Genomic DNA, 24,322 nt, shown 5'->3' on the forward strand with positions numbered 1-24,322 from the left:
GTTTTAATTTTAAAATAGGTATTTGTAGGTAAGATATTAATTTGGAAATTAAGGTCTTCTAAAATATTTTATTTGTAAATATGTAATAAAAAAATGACAGACAAGATTAGGGAAGTTTGAGATAAAAGTAAAGTAAAGAAAACACAAAATTTGTAATACACCTACTTAGTTTATTCACTTAAAATAAGAGTGCCGTACTCGATGCCTGGATATCGCGAGGGAAAGAGCACGGCACATAATCCGAATTATGCTGTTTAAACATTGAATTTACTACATAATATGTATAATTTAAATTATTATTTAAATAAGCATAATCAATTTGTACCTGTTGAAGAATATATTGCTAACCACTCCAGTAACAGTCTCACTCTGCCAGCATTTTTTAAACATTAGGTCATTGTCTATCCAAGTTTCATCTAAATAGACAATATTGCGACCTTCGGCTCGGTGTTTTTTTATTTCTCTTAGGTATTTATACCTTAAAGATGTTATTTTTGGAAAATTTTTTTCTTCTGGCAATTTTTGCAACAGCTTTCTGCTAGTAGGCACAACTTTAAACCCATATAAATTCGATTTATTAGGTGTTTAACTATTTGAAAATGAAAGTTGTCGTCTTGTTCCACCTTCGTCATTCGCGGTCTTTTTTTGCCGGGACTAGAAAGCATTTTGTTGGGGTCCGTCCGCATTCTTTCTTCATCTTCTTTGTGAATTTTTTTCACCATTGAAATGCTTACGCCAGTATATTGACATACTCTTTCAAGTTTGCGCTTTACTGGTAGATTAACGAAGTTATTAGTAGCTTCTTCATTGCAAACCCTAAGAATTTGTACAAGAAGTATATAATCCTGATATTCGATTTTTTTAGCCGTCGTTCCAATTCATATTAATTATATTTATAGACATTTTATATTCAAAATAACCAACATTAACTTTGAATCTTTTTTGTTTGTAAAGCAATCGAGCTTGGTTTTATTTTATTGAATATGATTTTTATTTATTACAACATTAGGTACATAATTTTTGGAAATTTAGTGTCGCATAAATTATGATTTTATTTTAATGTTTTTTTTTTCATAACTGTGCTTAGGCTTTATAATTCTCTTATTATCATTTTACTTACCTATAAACATTCGCAATCACTTCCCTTGCCTGGCTATGAATAAAGTTATTCATTTTAACGTAAATAACACAAAAACTGTTAAAAATTATGAACTTTAACAACAAAGAAACAAATAACACAAAACAACAACAAAACAGCAACAACAATAATAGCAAATAAACTAAACTATGCTACACTACTCAAAAGTCATAGGTCAGAAATTAAGTAGGTACCTAAAAATACAGCAATAAAAACAGTTTAATAGCTCAAAAGTATTAACATACGCCGCCGCCACTGAATCCGCAAGAAATCGATATTATTCCGAAAATTACACAAAACCTGGTAGGATGCGATCCAATAAGATAGAGAAAGACAGAGAGCTGCATAAAAATAATAAATTAATGGCCGCGATGTCATCAACCAATCACCTGTCCCCAAACAGCGAGATGCTTCCGCGAAAGCACGACGTTGCCGGCTTTGTAAGTTTTATTAGGAATTTCGGATAAATGTTAGTCAATATTGGATTTTATAATATGCAAAACATTAGCAAATAGAACTAAAAAATATGGTTTAAACTGCATTACATTATTTATTATCTTTTTTATGATTAAATAGCTTAATTTTACCATTATATTTACCTTTTATTCAATACTATTTCATTTTTGTAGTAAGACGTGACAACGCTTCAAAATTTCGCCCGCATTCTTTTCGTAGACACAGATCCGATGGTCAAACTGTACGGGCGGAGTTGAAGAAGGCTATTTTTAGGCGCCATGTTTACCCAATTTAAATAAATTATTTAAATGTAACTACTTTTCGGGGAACAATAATTAATAAAAAGTAAGAAATTAAAATTAAGAAAAAGTGTATACTAATCTAATTCAAAACGTCGTATCAAGAATGAGGCAGCCAATTTAAACGTTAGTTGCGACTTAATTAAGTTTTATTTCGTTTACTTTGACTGTACAATTATTAACTGGGCTTAGAGTAGAGGCGTACATTTAACTATGTACTAAAAAAATACACTCCTATTGAACCAATAATCTAGCAAGTATCGTACCATTTTGAAATCTAGATTAGATACGCCAACTTTTGAAATCTTGCTAAACAGTGAAGTAATTTTCTTTTCCAGGACAGTTAGTTAAAGTTGGGAAATAATGGTCAAAAGACACAAGTTGAGCAAAAATCTGATAATTCCTTAAAAAAGTGTTTGAATTTAGTTTATCGAATAACCATTATTCAGGGTTACATTAAGAAAAATTGTTAAAAAAAATCGGAATTTTGTAACCACAGTATTAAAAAGAAAACAAAACAACACTAGGAGCGTCATAAAGATGTGATTTCAGCACGGTGCTACTGGTCACTATGCCGGTTGCCCAGTGTTGCCAATTTATACAGTGCATCCCAAAAGTTATGTCTAAATTCATTTAAAATTCAGGGATGTGTTCGAAAAAAAAAAACGCTCGGACCCGTCGATTGTTATGTTGTTGCGCAAGTTGCGCATTTTTGTACGTGAAGTTTGTAAAGGAAACATACAGCAGCCTTGTATATTGTTTCAATTGTCCCGGAGACGGGGACAGTTTAAACACATACCAGGGACAGTTGAAACACCATTAAGAATAAACAAAATATTTATTTTAATACTGAAATAACATTCAATTTAGAAATACGAAGAAAAAAACATTGATACATATAATTTTTGCAATTAAAAAAAAGCAAAAATTTTTTATTCAAAAGTTTTAACCAAGATAATAATTATCCTAATGCTGAAATAAAGATAAATTAGCAAAGTAGAATATTTATTCTGACATGCAGTTATGACAGATATACAAATCTTCTTGACGAGTGCATTCTACATGTGACCATTGGTGGCAATCAATGCATTGCACCCATTTTTCCCCTGAACGGCTATTTCTATACGATTCCAAACATACTAGACAAAAACAGTCTTCATTGTCACTGCTGCTATCGTCCTGACTATTCTCTTGAGTTTTTTTGGACACTGGCGCTTTTGATGTATTTTTTGGATCACCCATTTTTTTTCACTTTCTTCTTTTTTTTTTTTGCTTCATATTCTTGTTGAATAGCATCTTTTTCTGGTGTGTCCGTATAAATGGTGGATTTTCTACTTTTGCGTTTCCCTGTAGTTTTCCGAGGAAGAGCTTTTGGTAACGGCCTTTTTAGCTCAGGTGAAAACACATCCAAAGAGAGGTTAGATGCTGACTGGACACTTGTAGATGCAACTGGAGGCGGGGTGCTTGGTGGCTCTAACGAAACAGTTCCGCTCGTTGGCGCTCTTGGAGAGTTAGAATTTACTAATTTTGGAAAAAAATCAGTGCTGCTTAAATCTTTATTCTCTCTTGAACCTACTACCTGGACTTCTTGGGGGATATTTAACTGCAAATTTTCGGGAGCAGGTCTGTCAGTTACATATGATGGAGCAAAATCTAAAGCCGTAAAAATATCTCGATTAAACGGCCATATACCAGTGCACTGGAATCTAGCAACAATATTAGATTGTGTTAAAACCATAGAGAGACTCTGTTTAACGATGCTGGGGATGTCATAAATTGTCATCGTTTTGCCTGGGTTGTTTGTAGTTTATGTGAACAGTGTGGGGGAAATGAGAGGACAACAATGCCGTTTTCTTTGCAAAAGTCCAAGCATGGTACGCTTACATGAGATTGATGGTTATCTATTAAAAGCAAAACTTTATTTTCAATTGAACTGTTGGTATGTGTTTGAAAGTGTCTTAAGTATAGCAAGAATTCATCTTCTTGCATCCATCCACTAGCATTTCCTGCTCCAATGCACCCAGATGGACCGTCACGAACGAAATGATCCTGATATCTTAATCTTGGAAAGATAAAGATGGTGGGATGCTATTTCCAATTGCATTTACCGCTATTGCCACTGTAACCAAAGTGCCACGTTCTCCTGATGTAAGTGCCCCTACCTGTTTGCGTCCTTTTTCCGCTACGATTTTAGCAGGTTTTTGTACCGTCGTAACACCGGTTTCGTCCATATTATAAATGTCCTTGGAATTATATCTGTCTATTACCGTGGCAAGATTGTCAAAGAAAAGTTGTACATTTGTTGGGTTAAAACTGGTCGCTCTTGAAAGGCTTGTAGCCTGGGGACAACGGATTGATAGTCCAGGATTACGTTTCATAAACCCGGAAAACCAATCTTCTCCTGCCAATCAGTTTTTAGTCCATGTATTCGGCATATTCAATGAATATTTTACAGCTATTTGGTAGGCCAGTTTACGTATTTCTTTTGGCGATAGACCGTAAAATATTTGAGATGCCTTTATTATGTATTTAACAATGGATTTTTCCTGCTCAACGTTAATTACTCGTCGTACGCACCTATGAGTTTCAGTCATTGTTATAGTTTCAGTGTACCCTTGTTCAATAGATTCTTTCTTTTTCTTAATAAATCTGCCTAATGTAACATTATTCAGTTCAAAATAATCTGCCGCAGACTTTACGGATGCTCCCTTTTCAATAACCTCGCTATACGCATTTTCGTAAACCAAGTTGGATTTGGTACCTCTATTTGTTTTTCTGACCCTTTCACGTGTCATTCTATAACAAAATAATAGCCCTGATAGAGTTTGTTACAATCAGTTTACGCAAAAATAATAGCAAAAGCCTTCTATAAATTATGTTTCAACCGTCCCCGAAAAATTATTTCCAACCTGAAGGGGACAATTGAAAGTCCCTTCAGGTTTTTTTTGGCAAAATAATATTTTTCTGTAAACTCTTTAATTAAAACTAACAAGTTTAGGCTGCTAAACCTAAGCAAAAACATAAAAAAATTGATTAAATACAAAAAGTGGTGTACTTACACTTAAATTTATTGTTTCCACACTTTTTAGATGAAACGTAAAAATTACTTTGTTGACATAAAATAAGAGAGCCGAGCGCAAACACACTCACTTTGCTCAACTGCTAGTTTCACACTGTCGAGCAGAAATGTGGAATTAGTCAAACGTCGTGAGGCTGCGTAAACGAGTTTTTACCTTCGCGTCTAAAAAAAATGGCGACTGTTTCAACCGTCCCCTGTTTCAATTGTCCCCGGTCTCCCCTACAGGGTTGCTCAAAAATAGATTACGACCATCAACTTTATTTTTTCAAATGAAAGCACCTTTTTTTATTTCATCTTTTATTTCACGTGGAATTCTACGTATGTTTCATGCATCATGTCCTATACCGTTATCGAAAATTATCGAAAAAAAGACGATTCATGTAACAAATAAAAAAAGAACAAAAATTAAATGTTTAAAATGGTTGCCATTCACGTCTTGACAATATCCAAGGCGATCAATAAAGTCTTGTTGCACATTTTCAATCATTTCCGGAGTTATGGCGCGTACTTTTCTGCGAATTCTCTCTTTAAAGTCGTCTAGATTATTTGGCCTATTAACAAATAACTAACACGACTTGAAGTAGGTCAAAAAAAAGTCCATTGGTGTTAGGTCAGGCGACCTACCAGGCCATTCGATTGTCCTCTCCTTCCTATCCACCGATTGGGAAAGATTTCAAGTTGTTCATTTTCATCTCGAGCAGGACGACCAGATTTCGGCAGATCTCTAACATGACCGAAGTCTCTAAATTTAGCCTCTATTCTACTCCCCACCTGTTGACATATCGGAGGACGATCAGGATGGATTTCATTGAATAATTAAGCAGTTTATCTTTGAGTACGTGTTCTATCACCAAACCCAACCATGCACAGAATTTGTATTTTTTTTCGTTCCGTTAACTTTACCATTGTGAAAACCGCAACTTTGCTCGTACACTTCATACTTGACAATATCTGTTTGGCGTACAACTGTCATACAGTTTCCATGAAAATACACGGTCACCAGCCAACAATAAAAAAACACGAATGAATGGAATTTTGCTCTGTATAAAAATTCTCAGAGATAAGGTGACTCGTAAGGTGAACTTCAATAATAATGTTTGGTCGTCTTTTTTTCGATAACTGTTGACTTTAGGTATAGGATATGATGCATGAAACATACGTAGAATTCCACGCGAAATTCAAAAATGAAATTAAAAAAAAGTGCTTTCATTTGAAAAAATTAAGTTGATGGTCGTAATTTATTTTTGAGCAACCCTGTATATACAAACTTCACGTACAAAAATGCGCAACTTGAAATAAAATTCGACGGGTCCGAGCGTTTTTTTTCGAACACACCCCTGAATTTTAAATAAATTTAGACATAACTTTTGGGATGCACTGTATATTAAGCATAATAGTAGAAGTTCCCACAAAATAATAGTACCGATTGTACAAAAATAGTATATTTTTCATTAGATATAAGATACTGTTATTTAACTTTTACCCAATGACAAAACAAGTTTTATTTTTGACATTTGTGTCAGGAAAAAAAACAATTTTACAAATTTTACATTTCATTTACCTACTAAAGATATAAACCACAGATTTAACTAGCTACGCTCGTAGCTACGCTCGTATAAACGCAGTATACCCTCACTACTTATCTATATTATCTGTATTCACATATGCATAATATATTTGAATTACTAAGGTGTTATAACTATATTCTTCTTACATTTAAAATCGTCTACATCAAATTAAGTAGGAAAAGGAAACATTGCTTATGTCATAATTATTTCATTTAGTTTGTTCTCTTTTCTCTTCATTCATCCTTAAACCAAACAGTCATGGAGTGATTCGACTAAGTCACGGCTTCGCTAAGCATATATCAGCCTTTGTTTATCGCATAAGAATAGAACGAGATTAATAGATGAGCACTTTTGCTGTATTATGGTCATGGCATGATTATTCTTTCCCTTTCAGGGTTTGTTTCATTTTCTTTAGATTTTAGGGTTGTTATTTTGTTATGTTATTTTTAAATGTATAGTTTATTTTTCAATACAAAAAAAATCTTTTGTGCTGATATTATGTGTGTACAAAAATAATAGTATTTTTGCCGTGCTATCACGGGTTTGAATAGTATATAATGTTTAACACACACTATTATAATGTACGGTTAGCAACACTACGGTTGCTCGGGGCTACCCTCTCCCACCCCGTTAACTATCATATATCTTATCGTATTTACGTTCAATCTATCTTGAAAATAAACAGATTAGAGAACTTCTATCGTAGCTTAGCAGGAACCGCACCATCACACGCACCAGTGCGGACTGTGAAAACTAAGTTCTCACACAACATATCAATTGAAAACTTCTCACCCTTAATGTATTTCTTGCAGTTAAAAATATGGAAAATCAGAAAGACATGTCAATTTTGTTTGTAACGTTTTAAGTGAATATTTTTAGGCTTTGTTTCAACATCCTAGGAGGGGTAGATGTCACCCTTAGAATCTTAAATTGGAATGGAGGTCAAGTGGCACATCAATCTTCACATCAGTTCAATTCTCTTTTTAGTGGTATATTACTTTGTTGCTTTTTGTAGAGGTTTATGAATAATCGCCTTTCAAACAACGTTCTGGAAACAATAAAACTTGCCTGCGTTGAGATTTTGATTTTCATATTAGTTTTTACACAAAAATTATTGAATGGGTCTTCTTGTAGTATACAAATTGTTAGAAGAGTAGCTTACACCGTTAAAATCTTTGAATAACGGGAAGAAAATTTCTATTTATTGATTATTTTACTTTGACCACAATAACTTTTGATTTGCAGAAAAGACATTTCTACAATAAAACACATGGGATCTATTTACGCAGTATTTTATCAGTTGTTGAAAATTGTCCATTTTCCTGTAAACAATAATAAAGTCTCTTTTCGAACTCGGCCCTACAATTTTGCAAAACTTCACCGGAAATTGCATCGGCATTTTGCTGCAATTCACCTTTTAAGATCAGCAATATCAGCAGGACGTGTTTTATAAACAATAGATTTAAGATGTCATCAAAGGAAGAACTCTAAGTATTTTCCGGTGATTTTGCAGGCCATTTAGTTCGTCAGGAATCTCTCGTTCAACTATTTTCGGACCGGAAGAATATAATGAAGTGGAGAACGATCCTGCTAGAATGTTAACAAAATCCTCCTGTGAAACTGACTTACACTCTGTATCAATTTGAGTTTCTAGCTCCTGGGTGGCAAGAGGACCAATAGCTTCTTTAGGCATATTAAGGTACAGATCACTTGTCATGTTTCCTTTAATAAATGAAGGACCAATAATGGCATTACCAAGAATACCAGCCCAAACATTAACTTTTTAGAGATATTTATTTTAAAAAATATGAATGTTTTCGACGCTCCATTAACGACAAATTTGTTTGTTAAAATTTCCATTTAGAAACAGAGGTCGCAAACATTCGTAGCTGAAACATGTAAGGCAGAATATTATGAATGGCGTTGACTTGACTACTCATCAATTCACAAATCTCTATTCATTGCATTTTATATGTAAGTTAATGGAGTTTATGCATTTTCAATGCCTTTCTTGTTACCGTCATGTGTTATATTTCTGTCTGTTCTGCTACTTTTCGCAAGAAGCTGGGGGGCTCTACAGCAAATAATCCTAAAACCTCAATGTAGGCTGCTTCATTCATCACTCGGGGGTTATTTTTTCTATTACTGACGGTCCTGGATTTTGACACCATATCCAGCACAAATCTGTAACTTACTTCACGATTTCGATTTATTTCATTGAAAACCAATGCTGCATTTTGTGTACACCTAGTTCTTGAATAGAATATAAACCGTTTTCACACTTTAATTAATTAACTAGCTACTAGATGTAGGTACCATCGAAATTTTATTAGAACCTGAAAATCATAATCTCAATGCAGACAAGTTTAATTGTTTCTGCAACTTTGAAATGCAATTATTTGGACATTTTTAGTCAAAAAGCTACAAAGTAGGATACCACGGAAAAGAGAATTTAACGCCCTTTAAAACTACCCTTCCCCGGGGGTTGAAACAAGGAGGCTAATAATACATATTTTTTATATTTTTCACTAAACGAAAGACTGCAAAGGTTTCAAATTGACATCCTGTGTGAAAACCTCAGGAGTTTTCAAAGTTTACACTGGCAATAGTAGGGCTCCTGCTGAACTATAATAAGGATTTTTTTTAAGTAGTAGTAGTAGTGGTGTGGGGACAGTGTCCAGCAGGTAGGCCTAAAAATCCCTTTCCGCCAACCCCGTCATTATCGCTGACCACCCTCTCTAGTCTCCCTAAGCAGGCGACCCGACCCGTCCTCCTAATGAAGTTGAGCAGGCCTTCCCAGTTATAGTTCTTTAGTTCCTCTCGTCGCAGGAAAAGAGCACCCATGGTTTCTCGTCTATAATACGAGTCTCCAATCTGTTTATTTTCAAGATAAATTGAAGCGATAACACCGGGTCGTCTATAGAAATCACGTGTTGACGTTCCTAGTATGGTTTTAGTCTATAGTACGTTGGCTGTAAATACAGGGTGTTCCAGTTTAAACGTTATTAATTTTAACACGTGATAAAGAATTTAAAAAGAAATAGACTTTCATTATAACATTTTGCTCAGAAATATTTAATAACAAACATACAAGGTGTTAAAATTTAGAATAATTAATTGTTTATTTATCGTAACCTTTAAACTACCAACTAAATTTTAATTAAATTTCGCATGCAGGTTATTGTAGCGAATTATCAATTACTGATGAAGCCAATTTTTAAAAAAATTTTCAGTGGCGTAACATACGGAGGGACTTGGTCCTTTTTTGTCTCAAATCTGCGAGGTGATAAAATATTTTTTTATAAGAAGTCAACTGTTAGATTCTCCATTTAATTTGGAAAAAAAGTTACTCTTGCAAAATTATGATTTAAGGCACATTTTTTAAAATATCTTAGTTTAAAAATTGACTTATTATAGATCTGATATGATATCTTACAGATTTGAGATAGAGATAGAGATGATATTTTACAGATTTGAGAGAAAAAGGACCAAGTCCCTCCGTATGTTACGCCACTGGCAATCATTTTTAAAAACTGACTTCATCAGTAATTGAGAATTCACTACAATAATCTGCATGATAATAAAATTGAGCTGGTAGTTTAAAATGTATGATAAATAAACAAATGATTATTATTAGCACTGTGTATCTTTGTTATTAAACATTTCTGAGAAAAATTTTATAATGAAAGTCTATTTCTTTTTTGATTCTCTATCACGTATTAAAATTAATGACGTTTGAACCAGACCACCCTGTAGATTGTAGCAGATATTCATGTGGATATTTCAGACATCAATTTACTAATTATTTTAGTTTACACTCAGTTTAAATTTAAATGCTGACATATCAGAGGTTGCGTATGCACTTCATGGAATATTGGATTTGAATCGAACCAATAACGATAATTGCCGGGTTTTACCGTACCATAGTAGGAAAAAAATACATTTGTCAGAAAAATGGATGTTAAAAGGAGAAAGTGTTGATCGTTTACCGTTGATCATGCCTGTTCAGTTGTAATTTTAAATAATAATTCCAATGTTCGGTCAAAATCGTGTTCATTTAGTTTTTGTACCAGATTTATTTTGTAAGGATGACGCTTTGTTTTTTTAATATCTTCTCTCACTGTGGGTGCTTAAACAATGCTTCTTATGTAGCTTCATTTACTGCAGCTCTTTGCATTTCACATTATTTGTTATACAATTGGAGAGTTCAATAAGCACTTTCGTTGTACGCCAAATAAGTGGAATAATTTGCACCCTCTCAGTAATTGAGCAAACTGTTATCACTGGTATGCCAATTAATTCCACAACGAAATTAACCAATCCCAGTGATCGAAGTGCTAAAGGTGAAGCTAAGAAACTTCCCACGCAGCGTCTGATCCAGAGTGGATGGCTGCAAACAGCGTCTGTTCTCCATGTCAGGAGCGGCTGATATTCACATCTTCCAACCCGTTTAGCCAACGTGGAAGAGTATGGCTAAAAACCCCCGTAAACCATGATGAATTTTAAAACAAACGAAATAGTACCCCAGCTGGGTAGATCATCGCATGACAAATCCCACACTAGTAACAAGGTCAGCCTCAAGGATTCTGGGGGAGGCAAAAATTCATCTCCTCCACTCTTAATACAGAACAAATTTAAACTTCACCTAGCCACCTATATTCGAACAATGAGATCAACCGAACATCTGGAAGAATTAGAGGTGGAACTATCCCATATCAAATGGAACATCTTCGGCCTATGCGAAACCAGATTACCGGACGAAAAATGCATCACACTGAAATCAGGCCACCTTTTGTATCGAAACAACAGAGAGGAAAATACACACATTGGCGGAACAGCGATAATGATTCATAAGAGTATAAAGCGGCTAGTTACTAAGATGAAATCCATATCGAGTAGAGTCATTTACATAGTATTGAAGATATCGAAAAGATATAGCGTCCAAATAATTCAAGTATACGCCCCTACAAGCTCTGCACCCGATGATGAGATTCTACGATGACATTTCACAAGCGCTGACAATAGAAACAGCACACTACAAATACATTATTGGCGATTTCAATGCTAAACTAGGAGTACCAGCGGGAAACGGAAATAATATGTGGGTAAATTCGGACTGGGTTGTACCAATGAACGAGGAGAAAGACTGATCAATTATCTCCAAAAAGAAAGTATGTACTGTATGAACTCCTTCAAAAAATCAGATAAGAGACGTTGGACATGGAGTAGCCTGAACAACACGAAAACGAGATCGACTACGTACTAACCAATAAAAAGCTTTCTATAAAAGACGTTTCGGCCCTAAATCGCTTTGATACTGGTAGCGATCACAGGGTGGTCAGAGCTAAAATAGAAATAAACGTGAAGAGTGAACGAAATAAGCTAATCAAAATACAACCATTTCCTACGTCAAAAACAATCCAGGAAAACCGCCAAAAATTCCAAGCTGAACTCAACAAGAAATTGTCTAATAAAGAAGCACTGAACAGCTTGAATATAAACGACCTAGAAAACAGAATAAGTACTGACATTAGAACGCAGTGGCGGCTCGTGGTTAGGTGAGAGATGCGTTCTGCACATTCATCGATAAAATATAAAAGATTGCAAAAAAGGGGAGAAACGCGGAGAAATCAAAGATGTTTTTTTAAACTAGACAAAATTAAACTTTTCCTTATAGCTTTCATTAAATGGTGTTTATATAGGTATTCTTATTAAAAAAAACTAGTATTAAGTCCAGATATGTGTCTAAAAACAGCCCCTTTTTGACATTTTACCTTCCAAAAATATATCAAATAAACATAAAAAGAACATGCAACTTGCGAACTTTTGCCAACCAAAATTTTGCCTTGTATATATATATATATATATATATATATACATTTTTAAATTTATATTTATAATTACATCGTAACCTATAATAGTTATTTTTTGAAGATTAAGTTTATTCTTCGATTTTTTTTGGCTGCAAATTTGTCTATAACCATCTCGTTGAAGCTTACAGTTTGCGTGACGATTTGCTTTTCCATTGAAAGCATCGATAGTGCTACCAGACGTTCTTCCACCATAGAATTACGTAAAAATGTTTTGATGCGCTTTAAAGTGGAGAAATTAAGTTTACTTTTAATTTTTCATCATTTAGTTACTTTTAATTTTTCATCAGGAAAATAATTAATATAGCTAGCGAACTGGTCAGAATACAGCAATGAAGCAGCTAATAAATGATTTTTAAAATGAAATCTATCCTTAGCGCAATTAATAATTATGTCACAAACTTCCAACGCAGCAATACGGTGATCGAATTGACTGTCATATTTTCTTTTTCTTTTAGGAGGTCCTACTTCACATTCAAGCAAGGATGCAATATCTTTGGCTTCATTAATAATTTCGTCAATTGAACTTCTTACTGTCGTAATGCTCTGCTCAAAAACTTGTATTTTGTGGTTGATTTCTACAGGATCAATTTTTCGTTTTTGTAATTCGTTGTACAGGATATCGGTGTGTGGCATAATACGGTGAAAAAATGTTAGCCAGAAAATAAACTTTGAATCCTGTAACATTCTTCTTATTGAGGAAGCTGCGGTACATGCCATTGAGTTAATAAATGAATTTTCTATTTCTTCCATGCATTCAAGCATAGATTCACGATGTTCAAATACGATGTTAACTGTTCTAATATTAAAATTCCAACGTGTTGGTGCTCCGTGGGGAATTCTTTTCCCAACAATTCTATTAAGCACAGCTACGCGCTGCGGAGAATTTTTAAAAAATAAGGGAATTTCCTGAAGATTGCCAAAAAAAACTCGAACTTGGAAGCTCTCAGATGCTGCCTTAGACATTATTAAATTCAACTGGTGCGCATAGCAGTGTACAAAATGAGCAAATTTGTACTGATCTTTAATTCGCGCCTGAACACCAGTATTTCTGCCACTCATTACTGCTGCTCCATCGTAGCTTTGAGCTATCAACTTATCCTTAGAATTTTCTAAAATGGGGTCTAAGACACTGCGAATATCAGCAGTCAAACTTTCTGCATTTAAATTTTGTGGCTCCAAATAAGTCCAGAACCGTTCAACCGGATCCCCATTTTGGATATATCTAAAAATTACAACCATTTGAGATTTGGCTGACACATCCGTTGTTTCATCTGCTATAACGGAAATATATGGAGCTGTGCGAATCTCGTCTAAAATTTTTTCGTAGCAAACTTCCAATATACAATCCAAAATGTCATTTTGAATATCTTTTGATATACCTTTAAATACACTCGAGTCTTTTAAATGTTCCGCCACTGTTTTATCAAGTTCAGCTGTAAAATTTATCAGACCACGAAAAATACCTGGGTTTTCCGATGTCAAAGTTTCATCGTGGCCCCTAAGCGCAAGCTCGAATAATCCACAAAATTTTATGCAGTCAATAATTTTAGATAACACATACCTGTTTTTTGTTACGTTCTCGTTATATAATCGAATATTTGTCCAATAGGCACTGTCCAACTTTTCACGAATATTAACACTACCCAACAAATCTAGATTCATTACATTGTTTAAATGATTTCTTGATAATTCGTGGCGTTTAATTTTTTCACTTAGATGCACCAGGTCAGTTACACCAACTACAGTCCAAGATTTGTCCCCACCAAATAAAAGACACGGAAAACAAAAAAGAGCATTTTTTTTATTACATCCGCATATCCAGTTATTTCTAGCATAAATATCTGGAGTAAAAATTCTTTTATATGATTTTCCACGGCTTGAACCACACTTTTCTATTAAAATATCGGGCAACGGCCGCTCTTCCTCTTTTAGTTTTATTTTTTCTTCGTACGTAAATTGGGAGAATTGTTTTATATTAATCAAATTATACACCACATTCATTTTTAGAGTATAGAGATCAGCTGACACAGCACAACACACAACGCAAAAAAAACAATTAACAACTAAATGCAAAACCGTCAACAGTCAGCAGAATTACTGCAACTGTTTGCAGCTCCGTTCCGACTTAAAATTCGCTATCTAAACTTATGGCGAAGTGCGTTGCGAGGCGAGGAAAAGGGCTCAACGCGGAGCACAGAACTCGAATGTGGTCCAGCTAGGTTGCGTTAATGGCATTGCAACTGTAGTGATTGGCATGCCAACAGTTTTTACTTGGCCGACTGTAATAATCAGGTGTTCGTTCGGGGCGCGTTGGAGCGCGGATTGAAGGCATTGAGACCTACTATATGGCGTTCTCGGCCGAAAATATACAGTTTTATTATTTTGTTAGGTTTTAATTTTATTTTACTTAGAAAAATATTAAATAATTTCAAAAATAGTTAATCTGTATGAAAATGTTGGGGGTTCTGCAGCTCTGCAGCTCTTATGCACTAGCCGCCCCTGTTAGAACGATAGCCAAAAAGATATGTGCCACTGCCAAGAAAAATAATTCAAAAATAAAAAAGGAAACTAGAGAACTCATGGCGAAGAGAAGAAACTTGGAGAAAGGGACTCATGAATACAATGAAATTAACAGATTGATAAAAAAGAAAACAAGGGAAGATTTAAGACAATACAACACAGGAATGATAACAACTACCATCGAAAACAACAAAAACATGAAAGTACTTAAAGCACGTAACAATGATGGACGCCTCCAAATACATCAACTAAGGGACGCAAACGGAAACATCAAAGAGGACAGTAAAGATTTAATGGATATCGTGGAAAATTTCTACAGCACACTGTACACAGGAGACAACCCAGAAGAAGCAATCGGAGTTGATGAAACGATTCTCAATGTAGGCTTCGAAGATCTTCCTGACATGACCAGAGAAGAAGTAGAACTAGCATTGTCTCAAATGAAAAACGGTAAAGCACCAGGGGAAGATGGAATTACAGCTGAAATGATAAAACTTGGGGGAAGAACTACTGTAGAAGCAATGACAAGTTTTCTTAATAAATGTATGACAGAAGGCGTGATACCTCAAGCATGGCAAAAGGCCCAGGTGATTTTACAGTACAAAAAAGGAGATAGGTTGAGAATCGACAACTATCGACCTATTAGCTTACTCCCCCACCCGTACAAACTTCTGACAAAGATAGTAACAAATAGGCTTACAGCCAAACTAGATGCCTATCAGCCCCCGGAACAAGCTGGCTTCCGAAAAGGTCATAGCACAATAGAACACATACAATCCGTTCGCACTATAATAGAAAAATGCAACGAGTACAATAAACCACACACACACACAAGCTTTTGAGTTCCGTAGAGTTGTGGGCTATTTTTAAGGCCATGAATAATGCAAGAATCGACTCTCGCAGTTTCTCAAACACATATACGAAAATGCGACAATCACCGTTAAAATCTCGGAAGAGATAGAAACAAACAAAATTCAAATAAAAAGAGGAGTAAGACAAGGGGACACCATCTCCCCAAAGCTGTTTACACTGGCACTGGAAGACGTTTTTAAAACTCTGGACTGGAACGAGAGAGGCATCAAAATCGACGGCAAACATCTGAGCCATTTACGCTTTGCGGATGATATAGTACTCTTTAGCCAGAATATAATAGAATTACAGGAGATGTTGGCAGAACTTCAAAGAGAATCGAAAAGAATAGGTTTAACCATGAATTTAAATAAAATAAAAGTCATGTCACCTGACAATATTCACGTACATATAGAAGACCAAATTATTGACAACGTCGAAGAATATGTATATTTGGGACATTGCATCAAATAAAATCAAACTGCCGAAATAAACAGACGTATTCGTTTGACATGGGCAGCCACGGGTAAACTGTCACACGTCTTGAGAAATGAAACTATTCCAATTAATTTGAAAAGAAAGATCTTCAATGCCTGCTTACTGCCCGTGATGTCTTACGGAATGGAAACCATGACACTCACTGTTAAATCAGCTAACAAGCTTAGGACCACCCAAAGAGCCATAGAGCGGATGATGCTAGGAATAAGCCTGAGAGACCATATCACAAATGAGAGTATTAGACAAAGAACTAAAGTTGAAGACGTCATAACACGTATAGCCCACCTGAAATGGAGCTGGGTAGGACACGTCGCCCGACAGGACGACTTGAGATGGTCAAAACACATCGTTCAATGGAGACCTCGCATACATAAACGCAGCGTTGGCAGACCACAGTTACGCTGGCTCGATGATGTCAAAAACAAAGTGGGCAACAGATGGCACCAACTGGCACAGAACAAAGAAACATGGAAGAATATAGGGGAGACCTATGTCCAGGAGTGGACTGTGAAGGGTTGCTGAAAGGAGAAGAAGAAGAAGAAGAAGTGATCAGATAACAATATTTGAATATCACAGGAATATAACTGTTAATAGGACTGCTACACATATTTTAGATAAAAATATGTTAAACAGATTTTGTACTTTTAGTTAGCCACTGAATGAGCTATGTTTTTTTCGTAAATGACCTGGGGTACCCAAAATAGGCTGTTTACTTTTTAAATGGTCACCCTGTATTTACCTTTTTTAACTGTAAATCATAGCTTACCTTATTTAATTACTTTATGACAGGTGCGTCATGAATCTGATTAGTTAATATAATAATAAATACCTCTAAGTTTGATGGCCTATTACATTATACCAAGCTCCGAGCTTAGATCTCAGTATATATTTTTAGAAAGCAGTAGCCTCAAAATACAATCATCATGTAAAAACTTGGATATTGATTTTTTTACCTTGGTGCATTTATGGTATTACTCAGAAAAGCAATTATTTTATTTATTTTTATTTCATAGTTTCTACCCTTAATAAATTAATTACTACAAGCGTTATGACATTTACGAGAAATAAAATAAAATCATATATTTAATAAAAAGCAACCGTCTTTCTTAAAAATCTCATTAAGATGATTTCTTACACTTACACAAGTTAAAATGTGCACTAATTAGAAAAACAATTGAACACTTTGACTGTTAAGCGTTGTTAGAACTAAGATTTTTTCATAAGAGTTTTTTTCATCATGTTTAGCTTTTTTTGATTTTTATTAAATAATCCTCTATTTTACACACCAATACCTAGCTATCAAAAAAGTACCCTGAAAAAGTGTATATCATGCAATATTAACTAGAAATTAGACATACATACACAAAAAATCACGTATTGTGGGTAAATTGATCAGCACTTAAAGTGAATAAACAATTTTAGCGCTTAAAATACTACTCGAGTGTGCTTGACTTAAATTATAGAACCAGCAAGTCATAATTTTCCCTTTACGTAAAGTAAAAATTAATTTGGCAACAAGGTAAGGCAAAATATCGATGGAATTCAACATGTTTGCATTTTTTAATATGTAATTAAATGTTCCCATATTCGCTACTTTTAAAAATATATTTTTTCTTAGATACAACAGTTTTCTATTGGAACAGCGTCGCAAGACTATAACTGAAAAACTCGAAAAAAATAAGCGGAAAAAGGAGAAAAAACGCAAGAAAATACAGAAAAAAGGTGGTGCGATACCTGCTGAATTAGAAGTAAGTATTTTTTTATCGCATTCTTAATAAAAAGACTTATTATAGACTAAATAGACGTATTATAGTAGAGGAGAAGCATTTATGGAATAGAATTTTCTTTGTTATATACACTTTTTTCGTTAGTACATAGAATTAATCCAAATTTAGGTAAAAGGGACTTTACACAAATAAACACCAAAATGTAAAAACAAAATTATTTAATAATTGTAATTATTCAAAACATTTTTTTAAAAATATACTTCGAAAAAAAACTACAATGCGTATGCTTTAGAAAAGATGGTTAAAATATGGAATACCTTAAATACTTAACAAAAACTAAGTTATGATTTCTAAAAATTAAATGTAACTATAACTTCTAGAATGACATATTTCTTGCAACAGCCGCAAAATACTCTTCCTTTTCGGCGCATGCGCAATTATTATGCGTCTACATTGAGCACATCAAACACTGCACCCATAATTCTCCCCTGCAATCGGATGAAAACATTAAACAGCATTCCCCCAAAACATGCATTGACCATCGTTCTCATTAGGTTTCATCGGTCCTGATATACAGGGTGTCCCGAAAGTAATGGGACGTAGAACAACAGTAGATTCCTTACGTCAAAATAATGTGATTGAGGTCAACTTGCCTTATCCTAAATTTAATAGTAATTGAAATACAGGGTGTCAAAGTATTATTTGATTTATCCTGAATTGGTCCTGAACCAATTCACATATTATGAAAACCTAAAAGTGCGATTATTTCGAAAATAATTGCTCCTAGCGACTTTAATAAGGTATACATTTTTTATGTAATATTAAAAAAGGGAAATTATTTTGTTACTTTTCAAACCAATATACGGAGCTGCAAAAAGATTCGTATGTTTTAAATTTCATGTCAGTTAGTCATTTAGTTCAGGACCTATGAGAAAAAAACGATAAATTAAATAACACTTTGACACCCTGTATTTCAGTTATTAAAGGTAGGATAAGGCAAGTTGACCTCAATAACATTATTTTGACGTAAGGAATATACTGTTGTTCTATGTCCCTTTACTTTCGGGACACCCTGTATATTGCAAATCATTCTCAGAATCGTCACATCTTGTTTTCAATCTTAAGTTTCACATCTTGGTTTCAATCCTCGGACTCAGCAGTGGAAACTTGATTCTTTGGACGTTTGATTTTGCACTTTAATTTCTTCTGTTTTTGAGAACATTTATTTTTTGTTTCAACAGTTTTTCTGATGGTTTTCTTTTAACCCCACACACTTTTGTCTCTCTTTCAGTTTTTTTATTTATTGACTCATTTAGTTCTTTTTTGTAAGGTGACGTAATAATCCAAGTAGGTCTAACTTTCTTGCGTCCTCTGTTGTTTTTTTTTTGGATTGTGTCTGGGACGGGCGATATTTTAAACGGTAAAACAAACTGCTGGTTTGTTTTGAGTGAATAAATTAAATCTAAACCAGTTTCTGAGACAAAGGTCTGATCTTCATCTCGGTCAACAGCTTAAATTCTGACAGGTGTATTGCTTTTGAGTGACATTCTAGAGCATGAGGGTTCATCGACAGATGCAATAAAAGTGTATAGGATGAAGCCTCTTTGACAGGAGCAGCAAGAAGTGCAGCTGAGGCTTGGTTGATAGGCGCAGTAGAGGTTTTTGTTGTTTTGACTTCTTGGAAGCTAACAGTAATTTTTCTTTTATATGCTTCTTATTCCGCAGCAACAAAGTTAGTTTAAAAAAACATATTTCATATAAGACGCGAGAACCGCTAGCAGCTATTGTAAATGTCTGAACTTTTTCGTAAACTTCAAATAATTTCATTATATCAAAAGTAGTAAGAGCTCGTTGATTTTGAGGGATCGAAATATGAATTTCTTCACTATACTGAACTTTTGTCATAGTCATGTCATAGTCGTCAAGTATTAACAGGATAGAATTTTTTTCCTTGAGTTGGTTTAGTGGACTCGATAAAGTGGCAAAAGTACTAAGTGAAAATATGAGATTGCACCCTACCAGATCGATTTGCAACTCTCGGGCGAACGTTAAGTCGCGTGTGACGTGAAGTGACGCAGGATGAAGCGAACTGCCAGGCCTAAAGTAAACTGCGTGCCTAGGTTATGCGGAAGATAAGACGCAGTTTATCGTGCACCCGGTTTAGATGAAACGCAATTCTACTAGATAGGGTCCTACTATTTTCTATGCTGTATCCGTATTTGCTTAATTTATTAGACTCAGAATCTGATTCTAATTTGGTTGAAGAAGAAATAGCGTATACAACTTTATTTAAAAGGAAACTTCCAAAAAGATAGCAAAAGCGGAACAACTTGCCTTTAAGCCCTATAACTGACGATACCTTAGTTTATACAATTGTCACACTTGTTTCGTCCACATTGTAAACGTTATTTGGGGAAAAGGGCGTTTGTTTTTTAAGAAGGTCAAAAACGCATGAACTCTTTTGGTTGGCTTCCTTACTGACAATGTTTGATGTCGTTTTAAAAATAAGTCGATCCCTGCTCTGTCTGATAATCATGATACAGCAACCGTGGGTTTTTTTTCTATTTTATTTGTTATGACTTACTGATATGCCATGCGCCTCATATTTATCATTGTAAGAGCGTAAAATTTTGACTTTTTTTGAAGTATAATAAATTAATACCTTCTCCAGCTCAAACAACAAATTTTGTTGTTGCAGCCTGATCTGGTGGAACTGTGTTAACTTGACTCAAACGAAAGAGCATTGTACCAGGAACCCCATAGGTTTTATGTTTTGAGATAACCGACGGATAGTTGTTCGTGGCATTCTAAAAAAATTCAAGTTCTATAGTAACACGATAAATAAAAACGTGGTGCAGATATGGATTACTAGTGTTCCATATTAACAACATTAATATTTGAGGTTAGAAGTATTAAAAAAAATTAAAGAAAATTAATAGTATCTTAAACTATAGTTTATATAGAGGGACATCCCACGAACTTAATAAATATACCTGGACTGCTAATGCATATGGCCATGATACACAAAAATAACCACTGCCTGGTGGCCGCCATTTTTATAGAGGTTGTGTCCCTTGATGTTGGTTACTCTTTGAACATTTTCAGTGTTGCCAACAACAAATATATTAAATTACGGTAATAGAGTTGACGACGCTGATTGACGAATGACGCTGTTTGACGTATGACCTGTCACGAACTAAATTAATTTTTTTCATTGTCATTGTTTTTCAACCATTATTGGGATTCCGACTTTCGACACTTTTTAAGTGTGTGCACTTATACGAATAATTTCCTCTATAACAGGTCCAAAAAAAGTGTTGTACGTGTGACACGTATGTGAGTCACGTGGCCCGACAAGACAAATGTTTGCAAAATATTAGTGTACATTTTTTGGTCTAGAGTTATTGATCTTTTTTTTTGAAAAATTAAGTATTTCCTAGAGTTATCGATGAATGAAAATATAAAATATTGTATTATTTTTCGTATTTTTCTTGGATTAATTTAATTGAATAATTTTTTTTCTGATAAATTGTTGACCGAAGTTTAAATTTTCAATATTTGAAGTTCCTTTTGCAGAAACATCGATAATTAAAAATGTATATTCGCGTGACACGTACATGAGTCACGCGGCCTAATAAAAAAATTCTCTTCGACATATTCGTGATACCTCATATGATGTGGAATAACCATTTTTTATTGTTTATGGATAGATTATCCTAGAAAACAATTACTACAACTTATTAGCCACAAGAACTGAAGATAGAGTCAAATTATTTAATTTCTTCCAGGCACTCCTGTAAGCAAAATGTCCAATATCTGATTTTTAATAAATGAATTTTAATATTTTTTTCAGTAGTTGCTTAAAAATCCCTTGCTTATCTTAGAAATCAATAATTACATAATTTTAACCACTAGAAATCAAGATATTTAGTTGCCAATAAGAGACAAATCATTTAATTTCTTCCAGGCACTCCTGTAAGCAAAACGTCAATATCTTGACTTTTAAAGTATAAATTTTAATAATTTTTTCAGTAGTTACTTAAAAAGCCCTTGCTTATCCTAGAAATCAATAATTACATAATTTTAACCACTAGAAATCAAGATATTTAGTTGCCAATAAGAGACAAATCATTTAATTTCTTCCAGGCACTCCTGCAAGCAAAACGTCAATATCTTGATTTTTAATGTATGAATTTTAATAATTTTTTCACTAGTTACTTAAAAAGCCCTTGCTTATCCTAGAAATCAATAATTACATCATTTTAACCACTAGAAATCAAGATATTCAGTTGCCAATAAAAGACAAATTATTTTATTTCTTCCAGGCACTCCTGTAAGCAAAATGTCAATATTTTGACTTTTAATGTATGAATTTTAATAATTTTTTCAGTAGTTACTTGAAAAGCCCTTGCTTATCCTAGAAATCAATAATAACATCATTTTAACCACTAGAAATCAAGATATTGAGTTGCCAATAAGAGACAAATTATTTAATTTCTTCCAGGCACTACTGTAAGCAAAATGTCAATATTTTGACTTTTTATGTATGAATTTTAATAATTTTATAAACATTAGGCACTAAAATCTCGACACGATCACTCGATATGACTGATTCTAAATAACATTCTCAATTGTGAGTATAGCGGATTGCCTAGTTTTTGGTGATTTTTAAACGACGCTTGGGTCTATCGTCTGCCACAGGCGATTTAGCTTCGTCCTTATTTAATACGTGTTTGCACTGTTTCTCAAAACCGAATTATTGTGAATTGTCTGTCCGTGTTATTTATGATAGAATAATATATAGAGTTTTTTATTTTTACTACATAAACCCTTGCTATTTTTTATTTTATTACTATATAAACCCTCATAAAATCATCTATATTTTGATATTTATAAATGGTTGTACCTATTAATGTAGAAATACTGTATATAGAAGGAAAGTAAAAGTCGTAATAGTAAAAAATAAAAGTGTTTTTTACTGAATTTGTTGAGTAAATACAAGCAAAAATTTAAATGAAGATCATCATTTTCATGGTATTAGGCTTTATAAGATTCAAATTTATCAGAATAATAAAACAAATATTAAAGTGCAAGCATCTATCCCAAGTTAATTGAAATTTTGTCTCATTTTAGGTGAGGATTAGTTTCTTTCATAAATTTTAACAATATTCTTAAAGAAGTACAAGGAAAATCACAGATCTAACGCAACTATGTTAAATTCTTAACTAAATGTAACGTTCTATTTTGTATTCGTAAACATAACCTCTCAAAAACTTTAATTGTTTTATTTCCATACAATTGACACAACTGACATTTGTCAGAGTGACCAACATTGAAAGGACACAATCGCGCAAAATGGCGACTCCCTAGTAGTGGTCATTCACTTTTTATTAAATTGGCAGTTCAGGTATATTTATTAAGTTCGTGGGACATCGTAACAAATATTTAAATAAAGACATGCACTAAAAAAGATGACAATATTCACTTAGCTTAATTAAAAATTGACAGCACAAGAAATTCAGAAACAGAAACCATACTGAAACTGCGCGTGGCAGGTCTCCTCCCAAAAAGGGCTCTAAAAACTAACATTCAAAAGTTTAGTCGTTTTTGTACAGAGGGCGTCAATTGGTTTAGTGAATACCGAGGTATTCTATATTACAAGCATATTCCATATTTGCATTTTTTCTCTAATTTTATAAATTGTATTATATAGCAAAATTGTATTTATTATTGCAAGGATATTCCAATGGCGGACACTGAGGCACCGGTAAATGGCAGATCGGAACCCCTTCCTTCAGAAGAGGCCCTCGCTTTAGAGGAAGAGGAGAGGCGTGAGGAAGAAGAAAAAAAGAAAGCCAGGGATCCTCCGATTGTCTTCAAAGACCTAGTAGATGTAGGTTTTAATACTTCTTATTTTAAGAATTTCAATTAATTATACTTTAATCTAAAATGTATTGTGCTATTAGGTTAAAGAGGAATTTGATGGATTGGTAGCCCTGATCGATGGAAAACTGAATTCTGAGGAACAAAAGTCTACTGAGGAGCTACAGCAATATATGATCGGCGGAGAGGGAAGCTGGGCATTGAGCGACGGGTTTTTGGATTATCTGAGTGAGTAATATTTAAATAAAATGTATCACTTTAATATTTTGATTGACTTACTAGTCACTCGGTATGCCAACGAGCAGTTTCACAACAAACCTCATTTTGTGACGTTGGTCACTTTCTTTTCATTTTGCTTTTTTCCTTAAATTTTTTTACTAGATATACATTTGTCGATTCCCATTTCTATACTTTTTTCTTTCAGCGTGATAT

At 34.0% G+C, this 24,322-nt stretch overlaps 1 protein-coding gene across 1 annotated transcript in view; it reads left to right on the forward strand.

Annotated features, from left to right (window-relative positions):
* Window positions 1-24,322, forward strand: part of LOC126744910 (uncharacterized) — a 50,034-nt gene that overhangs the window by 14,598 nt on the left and 11,114 nt on the right. Inside the window, exons 5-7 of the mRNA XM_050452502.1 lie at window positions 17,899-18,028; window positions 23,745-23,900; window positions 23,974-24,118. Of these exons, the coding sequence (XP_050308459.1) occupies window positions 17,899-18,028; window positions 23,745-23,900; window positions 23,974-24,118 (431 nt within the window). The remainder of the gene's footprint in view (window positions 1-17,898; window positions 18,029-23,744; window positions 23,901-23,973; window positions 24,119-24,322) is intronic.

The sequence above is a fragment of the Anthonomus grandis genome, chromosome 15 (assembly GCF_022605725.1).
Source record: "Anthonomus grandis grandis chromosome 15, icAntGran1.3, whole genome shotgun sequence".
NCBI classification, from domain to species: Eukaryota; Metazoa; Arthropoda; class Insecta; order Coleoptera; family Curculionidae; genus Anthonomus; species Anthonomus grandis.